Genomic DNA, 18268 nt, shown 5'->3' on the forward strand with positions numbered 1-18268 from the left:
CCGCTTGAGGTAGGTTCACATTGTGCCCCTTACTACGATTCCAGACATGTAATCATACCCAGTCTAATACTGCCATGGAATAAACCTGTCTTCCTTACATGCATGTATGCAAGAGTTGAGATCTGAGGGATATTGAAACTTGGCATAAGAAAAACTAATATTCTTAATGCAAGTTGATAAGAGGTCAGTGAGTGTCTTAGACTAGTCATAACTGTGTGTGTGTAAGCTTTGCACATCTGGATTTGGGGATTTTCTCAAGCTCTGTTAAGTTAGATGGGGGAGCGGCAGTGAACTGCAATCAAGTCTTTCCACAGATTTTCAATGGGATTCAAGTCTGGTCTTTGGCTGGGCCACTCAACGATTTTCACATTCTTGTTCTGAAGCCATTCCAGCATTGCTTTGGCTGTATGCTCGGGATTATTGTCATGTTGGAACCTAAATCTTCGCCCTCCAGTCTAAGGCCGTTTGCACTCTGAAGCAGGTGCTCAAGGATTTGCCTATATTCAACGTTGCCTTTATCCTTACCAGTCTCCCAGTCCCTGCCACTGAAAAGCATCTCCATTGCATGATGCTGCCAACACCATGCTTTACGGTAGGGATGGTATTTGATGGGTGATGAGCTGTGCCTGGTTTTCTCCAGACATGGCGCTTTGCATTCAGGCCAAATAGTACATTTGTCTCATCAGACCACAATCTTTCGCCTTATGCTCAGTCTTTTACATGCCTTTTTGCAAACTCCAGGCATGCTGTCATGTGCCCTTTTCTCAGGAGTGGCTTCAGTCTGGCCACTTTCCCATAAAGGCCAGATTGGTGAAGTGCTGTAGAGTCTTGTACTTCTGGCAGCTTCTCCCATTTCAGCCAAGGAACTCTGTCAGTCTCTACAGCACTTCACAAAGAGTGGTCATTGGGTTCTTGGTCACCTCTTTGACCAAGGTACTTGTTGCCCGGTTGCTCAGTTTGGTTGGACGGCCAGCACTAGGCAGAGTCTGGGTAGTTCCATATTCTTTCAATTTTCCATTGATGGAGACCACTGTGCTCTTGGAAACGTTCAACACTCTAGAAATGGTTTTATAGCCTATAGTTTCTGCTCTTACATGCACTTTCAACTGTGGGACCTTAGACCAGTGTTTCTAAATCATGTCCAAACTATATCATTGGCCACATGTGGACTTCAAGTTGTAGTGAAATATCAAGGATGATCAAAGGAAATTGGATACACCTGAGCTCAATTTGGATTGTCATAGCAAAGGGGTGTGAATACATATGTATATTTGATATTTCCTTTTCAATACATTAGCAAACATTTCTAAAAACCTGTTTTCAATTTGTCATTATGGGGTATTGTGTGTAGATGGTTGAGAAAAAAAACAATTTATTATATTTTTTAATTCAGGCTGTAACAACAATGTGGAATAAGTCAAGGGGTGTGAATACTTCCTGAAGGAACTGTAGATGGATACCTACATGTACACCATTTCCCTTTGAAAAGTGGCTCCAGAAAAAAAAAGTGTCAGTCTAGTTCCTAACATTTATTGCATAAATACTTCTGTACATCAATTTTAATCATCATAAATCAACATGGAGGACAGAGTTTAACATCCAGTAATACTTCCACAAGATCTGTTTTCACAGCTTATAAAAAAAAAACTACAACGACAGAATGAAGAAGAGTAGCGACAGTCTTATTCCTCCACTGCGTCGCTCGGCTGCGATCCCTTGGATTTCGCCTTCAGCTTTTCTGCATAAAACTTAAACGTCTCCTGGAAAGAGGGGATCAAAGAAGGTGGTCACCCGATAGTTACAGGCGAAGTCGGAAGTTTACATACACCTTAGCCAAATACATTTAAACTCAGTTTTTCACAATTCCTGACATTTAATCCTAGTAAAAATTCCCTGTCTTAGGTCAGTTAAGATCACCAGTTTATTTTAAGAATGTGAAATGTCAGAATAATAGTAGAGAGAATGATTCATTTCAGCTTTCATTCCTTTCATCACATTCTCAGTGGGTCAGAAGTTTACATACACTCAATTAGTATTTGGTAGCATTGCCATTAAACTGTTTAACTTGGGTCAAACGTCTCGGGTAGCCTTCCACAATATGTTGGGTGAATTTTGGCCCATTCCTCCTGACAGAGCTGGTGTAACTGAGTCAGGTTTGTAGGCCTCCTGGCTCACACACACTTTCAGTTCTGCCCACACATTTTCTATGGGATTGAGGTCAGGGCTTTGTGATGGCCACTCCAATACCTTGACTTTGTTGTCCTTAAGCGATTTTGCCACAACTTTGGAAGTATGCTTGGGGTCATTGTCCATTCGGAAGACCCATTTGCGACCAAGCTCTAACTTCCTGACTGATGTCTTGAGATGTTGCTTCAATACATCTACATAATTTTCCCTCCTCATGATGCCATCTATTTTGTGAAGTGCAGCAAAGCACCCCCACAACATGATGCTGCCACCCCCGTGCTTCACGGTTGGGATGGTGTTCTTCAGCATGCAAACCTCCCTTTTTCCTCCAAACATAACAATGGTCATTATGGCCCAACAGTTCCATCAGACCAGACAACATTTCTCCAAAAAGTAAGATCTTTGTCCCCATGTACAGTTGCAAACCGTAGTCTGGCTTTTTTATAGCGGTTTTGGAGCAGTGGCTTCTTCCTTGCTGAGCGGCCTTTCAGGTTATGTCGATATAGGACTCATTTTACTGTGGATATAGATACTTTTATACCTGTTTCCTCCAGCATCTTCACAAGGTCCTTTACTGTTGTTCTGGGATTGAGTTGCACTTTTCGCACCAAAGTACGTTCATCTCTAAGAGACAGAACGCGTCTCCTTCCTGATCGGTATGACGGCTGCGTGGTCCCATGGTGTTTATACTTGCGTACTGTTTGTAAAGATGAACGTGGTACCTTCAGGCATTTGGAAATTGCTCCCAAGGATGAACCAGACTTGTGGAGGTCTACAATTCTTTGTCTGATGTCAAGCGAAGAGGCACTGAGTTTGAAGGTAGGTCTTGAAATACATCCACAGGTACACCTCCAATTGACTCAAATGATGTCAATTAGCCTATCAGAAGCTTCTAAAGCCATGACATTTTCTGGAATTTTCCAAGCTGTTTAAAGGCATAGTCAACTTAGTGTATGTAAACTTCTGACCCACTGAAAATTGTGATACAGTGAATAATCTGTCTGTAAACAATTGTTGGAAAATGACTTGTGTCATGCACAAAGTAGATGTTCTAACAGACTTGCCAAAACTATAGTTCGTTAACAAGAAATTTGTGTGATTGAAAAACAAATTTTAATGACCCCAACATAAGTGTATGTAAACTTCCGACTTCAACTATATATGGTAATTTAGCAGACGCAGTTCATAGTAACAGATATAGTCAGTATATGACAGGGAACAACCAAAACCAAAGTCTGTACAATCTACAAATTAACAGTGTGGGTGTGGACTGTGTTGGTGTATTTGTGTGTGTGTGTGTGTGTATTTGTGTGTGTATCGCAAATCGTAGCCAGGGCTCACTCCCCTTTCAACAAGTCCACCGCACCCCTGGGTCTAACTAATAGACTTCTCCATCCAATCACGGGCTCTTGTTTCATCTCCACATCCTGATTAATACACAAATACGGGATTTACACTTTTCCTCCCCTCCCACTAGTCCACCTAATTAAGCCCTGCTTTCAGGCTGAAAAAAGTGGGGCATTTTTGAGAAGGTGAGTGCTTTCAGGAGATTAACGTTGCTGTAACATTGTATATTCCCCTATTAACCGTGTAATTAAAGTCGATAAATAGCCGTGTTGGCGGGAGGGGCCTGACGCGGGCCGCGCTTCAAATCTCTCCTTATCTGCTCTCTCAGGAGACGGCTTTGTACTCCAGCTAGAACAGCAGTCTGAAAACAGAAGGGTGGAAGAGGGTGTAGAGAAGGGGGGCACTACCTGAGATTGGTTTGTTGAAACTTTAAAAGGTGATTTGAGAGCTCTGAAGACTGTTCTCAAAAAAAAAGGGGGGGTTATGTTTGACATTTCCCCCCCCCCCATCTCTACTCTACTGTGGCAGTTTTGGAACGTGGCTCTACCTTTCCGACAGGTATTGAATTATGCAGTGAGCCTGTTCTGCGAGTTCTAGCTGCATCTCTGTGGGTGGGGGTGGGTGGGTGGGGCACGGCATCGACAGAGCTTGCTCTGCAGGTGTGTGCGTGTGATTGTAGGGCAATGTAAACAACTCAAGTGGTTGACCTAGTTAGTGAGAACTCCTGGAGTGCAGTGTGACTACTTTGGCTGATTGCCAATTTGCCGGTGTTGTGTTAATGTACTATATTGTCCGATGATTCAAGTGCTGTTAAATCCCTACCTCTCTTACCAGCTCATTACAGCCTCATAGTACACAACTCACTGACAGAATTATGTGCCAAACAAACCTATAGACTTGCACCTAAAAAACAAACAAGACCACTGCAATCAAAACAGATATCAGTGTAATACATAGTAATGTGTAGGTTATGACTGCAGGCATAATCCAATGCAAGCCACAAAAGGCCAGATAAAAGCAGAAACATGTAGCGCATGGAGCAGAGGCCTCCTGAATGGAGGCTCTCAGAGCAGGCAGACTCCCATCAACACACACACCCTGACAGACATTAGGTCACCAGTGGAAAAGATGCCAACCCCAGTTAGGGCTGGGGTGTGTGTGGCCTGGTACACTGCGTGTGTGTGTGTTTTTGTAAGAGTGTGATTTGTTGTTCTGTAGCCCAGTAGACAATACAAGCCCTCAGGACTAGGACAGTCTGCTGGGTATGACACTGGTCAGGCTTGGATCTTCTTTCCAACAACCAAATAATATTTGTAGTCTAACACTCATGACAGACACACTGCTATACCGTTGAGGTGGCAAGCAGAGCAAAGTGTGTGTGTGTGTGTGTGTGTGTGTGCTCGCGCGCGCTCACAGGTGGCTCAGTAAAGGGGACGGTCTCTCCTGCGTTCCTGTACAGCACGGCAAGTCTCTTCAGACACAGCTCATCAGCCTCCACTCCCTCCATCTGCATCTGCTGGTACAGGGCTTTAGCCGACACCAGGTCGTTGTCCACACCTGGGTTTGTGTGGGATGCATTTGCAAGAGTGAGACAAAGTTGATGCATGAGGTCAAAAAGTGTTGAAGGAAAGAAGAACAAAAGCAGAAGACAGAAACATGAAAACAGTGTTAATATTACCACTGTTACCTCTGACCTCTTCATGACCACCAGGAGAACAGTGTTAATATTACCACTGTTACCTCTGACCTCTTCATGACCACCAGGAGAACAGTGTTAATATTACCACTGTTACCTCTGACCTCTTCATGACCACCAGCAGAACAGTGTTAATATTACCACTGTTACCTCTGACCTCTTCATGACCACCAGGAGAACAGTGTTAATATTACCACTGTTACCTCTGACCTCTTCATGACCACCAGGAGAACAGTGTTAATATTACCACTGTTACCTCTGACCTCTTCATGACCACCAGGAGAACAGTGTTAATATTACCACTGTTACCTCTGACCTCTTCATGACCACCAGCAGAACAGTGTTAATATTACCACTGTTACCTCTGACCTCTTCATGACCACCAGGAGAACAGTGTTAATATTACCACTGTTACCTCTGACCTCTTCATGACCACCAGCAGAACAGTGTTAATATTACCACTGTTACCTCTGACCTCTTCATGACCACCAGGAGAACAGTGTTAATATTACCACTGTTACCTCTGACCTCTTCATGACCACCAGGAGAACAGTGTTAATATTACCACTGTTACCTCTGACCTCTTCATGACCACCAGCAGAACAGTGTTAATATTACCACTGTTACCTCTGACCTCTTCGTGACCACCAGGAGAACAGTGTTAATATTACCACTGTTACCTCTGACCTCTTCATGACCACCAGGAGAACAGTGTTAATATTACCACTGTTACCTCTGACCTCTTCATGACCACCAGGAGAACAGTGTTAATATTACCACTGTTACCTCTGACCTCTTCATGACCACCAGCAGAACAGTGTTAATATTACCACTGTTACCTCTGACCTCTTCATGACCACCAGGAGAACAGTGTTAATATTACCACTGTTACTTCTGACCTCTTCATGACCACCAGGAGAACAGTGTTAATATTACCACTGTTACCTCTGACCTCTTCATGACCACCAGCAGAACAGTGTTAATATTACCACTGTTACCTCTGACCTCTTCATGACCACCAGGAGAAGAGTGTTAATATTACCACTGTTACTTCTGACCTCTTCATGACCACCAGGAGAACAGTGTTAATGAAATAGTCAGGCAGAACAGCAGGCCTGAAGTACTTCAGAATGTCACATTTAGCATGCCACACTGGCTGAAGCAGAATCAGTCATTAGTGAACATCCTGTTCTCCAAAAACACCTCTCAGGTTCCAGCAGACGCCGTCTGCTCCCTCTCGCCTGATGCATATTTCATTTGCTAGCTAATGACGACTTAGCTACAGGCCAGCAAGCCGAATGACGCACCCTGCTTAAGTTGCCTCACTATAGCCTAGACAGGCCAGCGAGCCGAATGACGCACCCTGCTTAAGTTGCCTCACTATAGCCTAGACAGGCCAGCGAGCCGAATGACGCACCCTGCTTAAGTTGCCTCACTATAGCCTAGACAGGCCAGCGAGCCGAATGACGCACCCTGCTTAAGTTGCCTCACTATAGCCTAGACAGGCCAGCGAGCCGAATGACGCACCCTGCTTAAGTTGCCTCACTATAGCCTAGACAGGCCAGCGAGCCGAATGACGCACCCTGCTTAAGTTGCCTCACTATAGCCTAGACAGGCCAGCGAGCCGAATGACGCACCCTGCTTAAGTTGCCTCACTATAGCCTAGACAGGCCAGCGAGCCGAATGACGCACCCTGCTTAAGTTGCCTCACTATAGCCTAGACAGGCCAGCGAGCCGAATGACGCACCCTGCTTAAGTTGCCTCACTATAGCCTAGACAGGCCAGGGAGCCGAGCACCTAACTGATATACTGAAGCTCATTATCCTGACCTGTGATTTGACTGTATCGTACAAAAAACAGTAAGCAAAATGACAGTAAAATACGTAAGTTGGATCATTTATATAGAATATTTCCTAAGTATGAGTGCATTATGTAAAATGCTCTAGTCTAGGGGTCGCCAGTATTTTTAGGGGACATAAAAAAACACTACAATTTGGAAATCTATTCCAAAGTATTCCCACGCATAATAGAGAGATATGTGATCGTATACAAATGAAAGCAATGTTTGAAATGATTATGTTCAAGTCAATTATCTGTTTGGGCTTCTTGCGTTAAATTTGCACTCTACAAGCTATTTGTAATTATGTTCCTGCCCCCTGACCATTCATTCAAGAAAAGAAACAAAGGTCCCTTGGCTGATTCTAGTCGATGATCTCTAGTCTAGTCTGAGCATGTCTTTACACAACGTTTTACCATAGCACTTCATCAGGTAGGGATACAACGTCTCCTTCTCTGTGAAGTCAGGGATGAGAGTCATCAGGGTCTTGATCTTGCCCACCTATAACAGATCGACAGAGTTAAATAGATGCCACCAAGTCATAACACTCCTTAAAATGATAATACTATATGCATGCAGGTAACCTAGCGAATAAGAACGTTGGGCCAGTAACCGAAAGGTTGCTGGTTAGAATCCCTTAGCAGACTAGGTAAAGAATCTGCCGACGTGCCCTTGAGCAAGGCACTTAATCCTAATTGCTCCTGTAAGTCTCTCTGGATAAGTGCGTTTGCTAAATGACTCAAATGTCAAATGTAATGATGATGCATTTCTCCAGGCACTTTAAATGAAGGCCAATAAAAAGAAAAGCGTTGGTTCAGATCTGACATAGTGAGGTTGAAGGAGATGGTGGTACCTGGCCTGGTTTCTGGGCCAGCCTGGACATGTAAGAAACCAGAATCTCCTTCTGTTCAGCCACAGCATTACAGCGCTACAGAAAGAGAAGAGGGACAGGAGAGATCAGAGTCATGACTAACCAGGTTTCCATCCAACCTTTTTATGCGAGTAAAGTACATGTTGGATAAAATAAAATGTTACGACAGGAGTGATGGAAAATGATCATTTAAACATTCCATAGGTCAACAAAACCCAATACGCTAGACAAGGTGGGATCTTTTTGTGTCTGTAAAATTAATTATGCGAGAAATGGTGGTGGATATAATAGCCATCATATTGAAGTAAACTTCAGGTCATGCGATATGGCGTGTGGTCCTCCCACTACTTGGGAAACCATGCAGTTTATTAGGCTACATGTAACAAGTTATGATGAACTTCACAGGGTGGTGAAAGAGCACGGTGATGAGCTTGATGCTCCTTTCCAATAAATATCCAGGCTTATTCTGGTGACATGATGATCGATGCTTGCTCTTATCCATATTCTCATCATGTAGGGAGCCTACCCATACTGTCTGCAATATGTTGGATAGAGCACAAGTGCCAAGACCAGTCGGCACATTCGCTATAGCGCATCATTTGTGACAAAACCATCAGTAGAGTTGAAAATGCGATGGAAACCCACGGAACTTGCTTTTTTGGTGGGGTAAATTTACCCGCAAAAGTTATTTTTAAGTGCACTACGTCGTCACACACAGCCTTTCCTCAACAACAAGCAAATTTGATGGAAACATGTCTCTGGTTGGAAAATGCAGGATTTTAGAATATTCGCCAATTGGATAGAAACCTAGCTAGTGACTGTGCAGAAACAAATGCAGACATGCAAATGTAAAACCACACACAGCAATTCAGGGACTTGTAAAAAGGGTACATGTACTGTAGGAGTACATCTGCTTGTGAACAGGGTTCTATTTCCTGTACCGTGAGTGTTTTGTGTCTTAAGTGTTTTTGAATTGCTTTAGGCCTTTTATTATATGCCCTGCACTCCAGATAGCGTTCTGCAGTTCTAGGTTCATTACACCGCCAACAGGGTGTCAGCCAGATAACTACTTATTTCTTTATCAAATTTAAAAATGTACAGTGCCTGTTCACTTTAAAGTATAATTATCTACACTTAGCAACATAAAGGGGCTGATTGGAATCTGTACTACGCTGAAGCATTCTAGGGGGTAATTTACTTCACCACCTTTACTTTCTGTCATTAGCCAATTACCAGAGGCAGGAAGTGAGGTAGGGGAAGTAGCTCTCATAACGAGGAGAGAATGAGTGAAACCAACCAAGGTTCAAACCTACGGAAGAATGTATGTAAACAGGCTCTTTATCACAAAGCAGCCATTTTAAATTCAGGGCTACGATTTAGAAATACTTTTTATATAAAACAATTAAGAGGGATTTGCTTTGGGCTAAAGATGTAACCTTAAAAAAAAATGGTAAGAAGTAAAGACTGAAAAGTGTGAGTGCCGCATTAAACCCTGCCGTGCTCTGAGTCTTCTCTGGGTTCAGTGGCAATGAGGTCACATTACAAGCCATTCGTGAACGCCGTGTTTCTTTCCTTGGGTGGAATTAAAAGCGACGGCCTCGGAGGCTTTTAACCGCAGCGCAGTGTAGCAGCGTATTAAACAGAGGGCCAGAGTCACTCAGCGGCAGAATGGCTTTAGTACAATCAGGCAATTAGAACAACACTCCTCCACTCTCCTCTTCTCTCCAGTCGCTCGCTCTCTCCGCTAGGACCCGTTTTATCCAGAAGCCAGACTGGCCGTGACGTAACCCCCTGTATCCCTGATCCCAGACGAGCATACTCCCTCACGGCTGCTTAAAAGCTCTGGATAAGCAGGGAATGTCAGAATATCTCTACCCCCAACCCCCCACCTCCCAGAGCAGGTCTAGGAGGACCCTGCCTCACTGACTTCTGGTCCGACTCACTTCTTAATGACTTCATTCAACACACTTGTCATCTGCCTCGTTAAAAGCTTTTCAGAGTTTAGCTAACAGTTTCTTCTAGAATAGAATTGTTCCTCCGTTACAATAAACCTGGAAGAGGCCTGCAGAAATACCAGCCAAGTTGCTAAATATGCTCAAGCAGATGCATATTACACGAAACACGGATTCTTCTAATTTGGCTTTAATTTCTTATGAACTTAGAGTAGTATCTGTGTTCATTTTCATGTCTCCGTTGGAATAAACCATCTTGTTAATCATTGAGCAGCAGTATAATTACATGTGAATTCAAGGGGAACATGATCTGGAGGGGTGTGGTAGCAGAAGGTCTCTTTTGATCCTTCTCCCTCTCAATGTTCATGTGGCTCGAGCTACATTTAAATAACATAACTGAGCAAACCGATCCATCTTGCATATTTTCAAAGTACATTATACTAATCGACATTTGTGATGCGAAGGTGATCTATATTTCAATGTGACTGAGGGTGATTTGAAGTCAAAGTATGCTAAATAACCTTTGCCTTTATTCAGATTGTGGATATATCGATATGTGCATGGAAATCAAAATATACTTATTAACACATTATTATACAACCCTTTTGCCTTCAGAACAACCTAAATTTGTTGGTTGTCAAAAGCGTTCCAAAGGGATGCTGGCCCATGTTGACGCCAACGCTTCCCACAGTTGTCAAGTTGGCTGGATATCCTTTGGGTGGTGGACCATTCTTGATCCACGTGGGAAACGGTTGAGCGTTAAAAACCCAGCAGTGTTGCAGTTCTTGGCACACTCAAACCAGTACACCTGGCACCTACTACCATACCCTGTTCAAAGGCACTGTTCAAATATTTTGTCTTGCCAATTCAATTGTCTCAAGGCTTCAAAATCCTTCTTTAACCTGTCTCTTCCCATTCATCTACCCTGATTGAAGTGGATTTAACAAGTGACAACAATAAAGCCGGGTGTAGACTACACAACTTTCAAAATGCTAAAAATGGCTGAGCCTCTTACATTAAAGGACCAGCTTTCCTGTTGTGTTATTCACACTAAACCATATGGGACAGACAGGGTGGTCGTGAGGGTTCGACACCACGCTGTCCCGTGAAAACAATGTGATGTGATTACACTTAACGTAGCTACAACAAGATCTGGCTCAAATCAGCCGCATACGTTTTCAGTCAGATATTCACGCTTGCCATTTGGAGTTCAAATATATAGCCAACATTTTGAATGGAATAACATTGCTTGTGAAACGTTAGAGCTGTAACGATTTGACACTTTGGCAAGAACAGACGCACACTAGTAGTGGTCATCGCTCCTGCTGAAGAGTCTCCACATTCTGGGTGATGAAAAACACCTCACTGGCTTCTTCTCCGGTGAGCTCTCATTGGCTATTGCTGATCAGCGTGCTCAAAACTTGTCGTTGCACATCTCACACTACAAGAGCACTGCAGATTTTGTGCCGATAAAATAAAATGTGTTTGAAAATATCAGGATGTCTGGGACTGCTCAAAGACGAGATTGGTAGCTCTCAGATTGAGTCTCTGACCCGCTCACATTAAAAGAGCGTTGGTGACAGCCGCGCGCCCAGAGTAGGCAACTACATGGGCATTTTGTCCAGGAGCTCAAAAACCTGTCTGGGACTGCTAAATCCGGGCCAAAATCGTGTTTGCGCACACATGAACAGACACACACAGAGAGAGAAATAGATAGAAAGCCAGCCACGAGAGCAACACCCACAGACTTAAGGAATAATAGCATTCACCTGGTCAGTCTATGTCATGGAAAGAGCAGGTGTTCCTAATGTTTGCCCACACATGAACACACAGAGACAGAGAAACAGACAGCCAGCCAGCCATGAGAGCTACACACAGAGACGAATAACTCAAACTGATTGAATGTAGTGACTGATGTCACTGGGTGAGTGGGATACGTACGGCCAGCATGAACTTGGCGTCCTCTACCATGTTAGCCTCCAGCAGCTGTAGGAAGAGGTCTGAAGCAGCTCTGTACGATGAAAAGTGATTTGCCAGCCTCTCTGCCATGGCACTCACTACACAGAGACACACAGACAGGGTCACAATCAACATAGATCTCACTCAGCAAGGTTAATGAGAAGATTGATCTGATAGGGTATACAGGCTGGTACGCTGCTTGCCGATGGTCTGTTCCAAGAGTATCAACTACTGCAGTAAATTCTATATGAAAGTGGGGACCGTGTTGGACATTAAAGACACTGTCTGAAGGTGGGCGGGTGAGGTTATACAGGTGTCTGTGTTCCATACATTTATCCAGTGCAGCGCTGTTGTTCTCCTCCAACACCTTCCTGAAGACAAAGGCCATGCTGGCAGCCGGACCCTGAGGCCCATCACCCTGTGTGTAGACAGCCTCCAAGCCCTCCACTGCAGAGTCCAGGTCTCCACTGACAGAGACAGAGAGAGAGACAGAATATAGGCATTTCGCTAGGTCAAAAACAGAAAAAAACAAAGACTCCAATCTCTTCACTGAGAGCTCAATGTATCCGCTGGGGGAAGTAGCAGCAGCAGAACTTTCTGGGAAAGAAATAACCAGTAAAACACGACAGTAACGGAGACAGAGCGGTCGATGAGGGCATACAGGGAGGTATGATTAAATATTCTCTAAATATGCGAGGAGCATCCCCCTCATCATTCGTCCAAACACAGAAAGAGAAAAACAAAGTGCATCAAACTATAATCGGCTGCATTAGCATTCTCTCCGCTAACAGTGGCGTGGGGGTGTCATCCCCGCCTAGCTCCCAGGGCCAAGACGCAGGAAGATAGGATAGCGGAAGTGAAAAGGCGCTCATGCCCGATTGGGCAGCACTCCCTGCTCTCTCGCCTGCCTGGGCCTGTCAGGAAGAACTCTGACCCCACCCCCAGCACGATTGGCCTAAACAGCTGTGACACGTGCGGGGCGGCACGATTTGAGCCGAGCTGACTGGTTAAGAGGGAAGGGTCCAGAAAGGAGCGCCACATTTAGAGCTGGACCTCAGTAAATTATTCAGACTCAGTCACAGCGATCACAGTGGATTCAGGCACAGATGAAATATTCATGTGGGCTGGTGGAGAAGGAGAGGAAAGGATGTAGAGGGAAGGGGGAGAACTAGAGGAAGGGAGGAGGGAGAAGGGTTAAGTGTTAGCTTGTTGGGGTCCCAGGTTAGGTTGTTCGTATTTGGTGAGTTTAGCCTATTTGGTAGTGGCAACCTCTTCATAAACATTCCTCTGTGTGATCACATCAATGTTAACCGGGACATTGTGTGTGCTGTATTCTCCTAGGGTATTGTTAACCCTCTGGGGATTGGAGGCCAGGGTATTGTTAACCCTCTGGGGATTGGAGGCCAGGGTATTGTTAACCCTCTGGGGATTGGAGGCCAGGGTATTGTTAACCCTCTGGGGATTGGAGGCCAGGGTATTGTTAACCCTCTGGGGATTGGAGGCCAGGGTATTGTTAACCCTCTGGGGATTGGAGGCCAGGGTATTGTTAACCCTCTGGGGATTGGAGGCCAGGGTATTGTTAACCCTCTGGGGATTGGAGGCCAGGGTATTGTTAACCCTCTGGGGATTGGAGGCCAGGGTATTGTTAACCCTCTGGGGATTGGAGGCCAGGGTATTGTTAACCCTCTGGGGATTGGAGGCCAGGGTATTGTTAACCCTCTGGGGATTGGAGGCCAGGGTATTGTTAACCCTCTGGGGATTGGAGGCCAGGGTATTGTTAACCCTCTGGGGATTGGAGGCCAGGGTATTGTTAACCCTCTGGGGATTGGAGGCCAGGGTATTGTTAACCCTCTGGGTATTGGAGGCCAGGGTATTGTTAACCCTCTGGGTATTGGAGGCCAAGGTATTGTTAACCCTCTGGGTATTGGAGGCCAGTGTATTGTTAACCCTCTGGGTCAGGGAGCATCAACTGGATTAAGCCGGAGGCCAATTTTTTCTTGAGCGGATGGTCGTGCAGCCGGAACATAATAAATTGAAGCCCAAACAGATATATGACTAAAACAATCATTTCAAACCTCAACTACATTTGCGGACATTGCCTAGCGTAGGGTGCTGACTTTCGGATGGGACGTTAAAACGGCTGTCCTGACTGGTTATTCAAAATCCCATGAGATTAGGGTAAGATTAGGGGTTTTCACCCCGGTGTCATGGCTAAATTCCCAACCTGGCCACATTCCATCATGGTTACCTGATCATCCCCCTCATTCCTAATTGGCATACAGTGCATTTGGGAAGCATTCAGACCGTTTGACTTTTTCCACACTGTTACATTACAGCCTTATTCTAAAATTGATTTAATCTGTTTTTTTCCCTCCTCAATCTACACACAATACCCCAAAATGACAAAGGTTTAGACATTTTTGCAAATGTATTTAAAACAAAGAAATCTTAAATATCACAGTACTTTGTTGAACCACCTTTAGCAACGATTATAGCCTTGAGTCTTCTTGGGTATGATGCTACAAGCTTGGCACACCTGTATTTGGGGAGTTTCTCCTATTCTTCTCTGCAGATCCTCTCAAGTTCTGTCAGGTTGGACGGGGAGCATGTTTGACCAGGTTCAAGTCCGGGTTCTGGCTGGGCCACTCAAGGACATTCAGAGTCTTGTCCCAAAGCCACTCCTGCGTTGTCTTGGCTGTGTGCTTAGGGTTGTTGTCCTGTTGGAAGGTGAACCGTTACCCCAATCTGAGGTCCTGAATACTCTGGAGCAGGTTTTCATTAAGAATCTCTGTACTTTGCTCCGTTCATCTTTCCTTCGATCCTGACTAGTCTCCCAGTCCCTGCCGCTGAAAAACATCTCCACAGCATGCTTCCACCACCATGCTTCACCGTAGAGATGGTGCCGGGTTTCCTCCAGATGTGACGCTTGGCATTCAGCCAAAGAGTTCAATCTTGGTTTCATCAGACCAGATAATCTTGTTTCTCATGGTCTGAGTCCTTTAGGTGCCTTTTGGCAAACTCCAAGGGGCTGTCATGTGCCTTTTACTGAGGCGTGAAATCTATCTGGCCTCTCTACCATAAAGGCCTGATTGGTGGAGTGCTGCAGAGAAATGGCGCCGACAGAGGGCTGCCTCGCTTCTAGCTCTTTTATGTATTACTACTTACATTATTAGCCCAGATTTGTTTTGTGTTATTACATACAGCCGGGAAGAACTATTGGCTATCAGAGCGGCGGTAACTCACCAGCACTACGACTTTCCCGAAGCGGATCCTTTGTTCGCACCCCCCAGGGCAATATCCTGCTAAAACACTTGACCACTGATACGCTAACTTCCGGGATGCCTACAATGCCCTCCCCCACCCTCCTTTCGGCAAATCTGACTTCGACTCCATTTCGCTCCTCCTTTCCTATAGGCAGAAACACACAGGAAGTACCCGTGCTAAGGACTATTCAACGCTGGTCTGACCAAATCATAATCCACGCTTCAAGAATGTTTTGTTCACGCGGACTGGGATATGTTCCGGTTAGCTTTAGAGAATAATATTGACGAATATACTGATAATGTGACAGAGTTTATCAGGAAGTGTATAGGAGATGTTCTACCAACTGTGACTATTAAAACCTACCCTAACCAGAAACCATGGATAGATGGCAGCATTTGCGCAAAACTGAAAGTGCGAACCACCGCATTTAACCTTGGCAAGGTGACTGGGAATGTGGAATAATACAAAGTGTTGTTATTCCCTCCGCAAGGCAATCAAACAGGCAACACGTCAGTATAGAGATGAGACAAAGTGGAGTTGCAATTCAACGGCTCAGTCTTCAGACAATTACGGACTACAAAAGGAAAACCAGATGTCTTGCTTACCGACAAGCTAAACACCTTCTTCGCCCGCTTTGAGGATAACACAGTGCACCGTTGCGGCCCGCTACCAAGGACTGTGGGCTCTCCTTCTCCATGGCCGCTGTGAGTAAGACATTTAAGCGTGTTAACCGTCGCAAGGCTGCCGGCCCAGACGGCATCACTAGCCGCGTCCTCAGAGCATGCGCAGACCAGCTGGCTGCTGTGTTTACGGACATATTCAATCTCTCCCAAACCCAGTCAGCTGTCCCCACATGCTTCAAGATGGTCACCATTGTCTTCTTCGGTACAGGAACAAAGGTAACTGAACTAAATGACTATCGCCCAGTAGCACTCACTTCTGTCATCATGAAGTGCTATGAGAGACTAGTCAAGGATCATTTCACCTCTACCTTACCTGACACCCTAGACAAACTTTGCTTACCGCCCAAATAGATCCACAGACGATGCAATCGCCATCGCACTGCACACTGCCCTATCCCATCTGGACAAGAAGAACACCTATGTAAGAATGCTGTTCATTGACTATAGCTCAGCATTCAACACCATATTACCCTCCAAGGTCATCATTAAGCTTGAGGCCCTGGGTCTGAACCCCGCCCTGTGCAACTGGGTCCTGGACTTCCTGACGGGCCGCCACCAGGTGGTGAAGGTAGGAAACAAGACCTCCACTTCACTGATCCTCAAGACTGGGGCCCCACATGGGTGCGTGCTCAGCTCCCTCCTGTACTCCCTGTTCACCAAGGACTGCATGGCCAAGCACGTCTCCAACTCAAATCATTAAGTTCGCAGACTACACAACAGTAGTAGGCTTGATTACCAACAATGAGGGGACAGCCTATAGGGAGGAGGTGAGGGCTCTGGGAGTGTGGTGCCAGGAAAATAACCTCTTAATCAACATCAACAAAACTAAGGAGCTGATCGTGGACCTCAGGAAACAGCAGAGGGAGCACCCCCCTATCCACATCGACGGGACCGTGGTGGAGAAGGTGGAAAGCTTCAAGTTCCTTGGCGTACACATCACTGACAAATTTAAATGGTCCACCCACACAGACAGTGTGGTGAAGACACAACAGCGCCTTTTCAACTTTAGCACGCTTGGCACCTAAAAGTCTCAAACTTTTACAGATGCACAATTGAGAGCATCCTGTCGGGCTGTATACCACATGGTATGGCAACTGCACCGCCCGCAACAGCAGGGCTCTCCAGAGGATGGCGCGGTCTGCCCAACATCACCGGGGGCACACTGCCTGCCCTCCATGACACCTATAGCACCAGATGTCACAGGAAGGCCAAAAAGATCATCAAGGACAACAACCACCCTAGCCACTGCTTGTTCACCCCGCTATCATCCAGAAGGTGAGGTCAGTATAGGTGCATCAAAGCTGGGATGTTTGTCCTTCTGGAAGATTCGCCCATCTCCACAGAGGAACTCTAGAGCACTGTCAGATTGACCATCAGGTTCTTGGTCACCTCCCTTACCAAGGCCCTTCTCTCCCGGGCCGGCAAGCTTTAGGAAGAGTCTTGGTGGTTTCAAACTTATTCCATTTAAGAATGATGGCGGACACCGTGTTCTTGGGGACCTTCAATGCTGCAGGCCCGGGAGAGAAGTGCCTCCACACAATGCCTCCACACAATCCTGTCTCGGAGCTCTACGGACAATTCCTTCGACTTCATGACTTGGTTTTTGATCTGAACATGCACAGTCAACTGTGGTACTATTGTGCATGCCTTTCCAAATCATGTCCAATTAATTGAATTTACCACAGGTGGACTCCAATCAAGTTGTAGAAACATCTCAGAAACTCCCCAAATACAGGTGTGCCAAGCTTGTAGCGTCATACCCAAGAAGTCTCAAGGCTGTAATCGCTGCCAATGGTGCTTCAACAAAGTACTGAGTAAAGGGTCTGAATACTTCTGTAAATGTGATGTTTATTACAAATAAAAAAAACTTTGCTAACATGTCTAAAAACCTATTTCTGCTTTGTCATTATGGGGTATACTCAGCCTTGTCTCAGGATGGTAAGTTGGTGGTTGACGATATCCCTCTAATGGTGTGCGGGCTGTGCTTTTGCAAAGTGGGTGGGGTTGTATCCTGCCTGTTTGGCCCTGTCCGGGGGTATCGTTCGGATAGGGCCACAGTGTCTCCCGACCCCTCCTGTCTCAGCCTCCAGTATTTATGCTGCAGTAGTTCATGTGTCGGTAGCTAGGGTCAGTCTGTTATATCTGGAGTATTTCTCCTGTCTTATCCGGTGTCCTGTGTAAATTTAAGTATGTTCTAATTCTCTCTCTTTCGGAGGACCTGAGCCCTAGGACCATGCCTCAGGACTACCTGGCCTGATGACTCCTTGCTGTCCCCAGTCCACCTGGCCGTGCTGCTGCTCCAGTTCCAACTGTTCTGCCTGCGGCTATGGAACTCTGACCTGTTCACCGGACGTGCTACCTGTCCCAGACCTGCTGTTTTCAACTCTCTAGAGACAGCAGGAGTGGTAGAGATACTCTGAATGATCGGCTATGAAAAGCCAACTGACATTTACTCTTGAGGTGCTGACCAGT

At 45.5% G+C, this 18268-nt stretch overlaps 1 protein-coding gene across 1 annotated transcript in view; it reads right to left on the reverse strand.

Annotated features, from left to right (window-relative positions):
• Positions 1–1514: 1514 nt before the first annotated feature.
• Positions 1515–18268, reverse strand: part of lrpprc (leucine-rich pentatricopeptide repeat containing) — an 82891-nt gene continuing 66137 nt past the window's right edge. The window contains exons 33-38 of the mRNA XM_014179970.2: positions 12180–12316; positions 11832–11947; positions 7921–7995; positions 7484–7568; positions 4949–5091; positions 1515–1760 (exon numbers count right to left, since the gene is read on the reverse strand). Coding sequence (XP_014035445.1) covers positions 1683–1760; positions 4949–5091; positions 7484–7568; positions 7921–7995; positions 11832–11947; positions 12180–12316 — 634 coding nt within the window. The 3' untranslated portion in view covers positions 1515–1682. The remainder of the gene's footprint in view (positions 1761–4948; positions 5092–7483; positions 7569–7920; positions 7996–11831; positions 11948–12179; positions 12317–18268) is intronic.

The sequence above is a fragment of the Salmo salar genome, chromosome ssa28 (assembly GCF_905237065.1).
Source record: "Salmo salar chromosome ssa28, Ssal_v3.1, whole genome shotgun sequence".
In the NCBI taxonomy this organism is placed as follows: domain Eukaryota; kingdom Metazoa; phylum Chordata; class Actinopteri; order Salmoniformes; family Salmonidae; genus Salmo; species Salmo salar.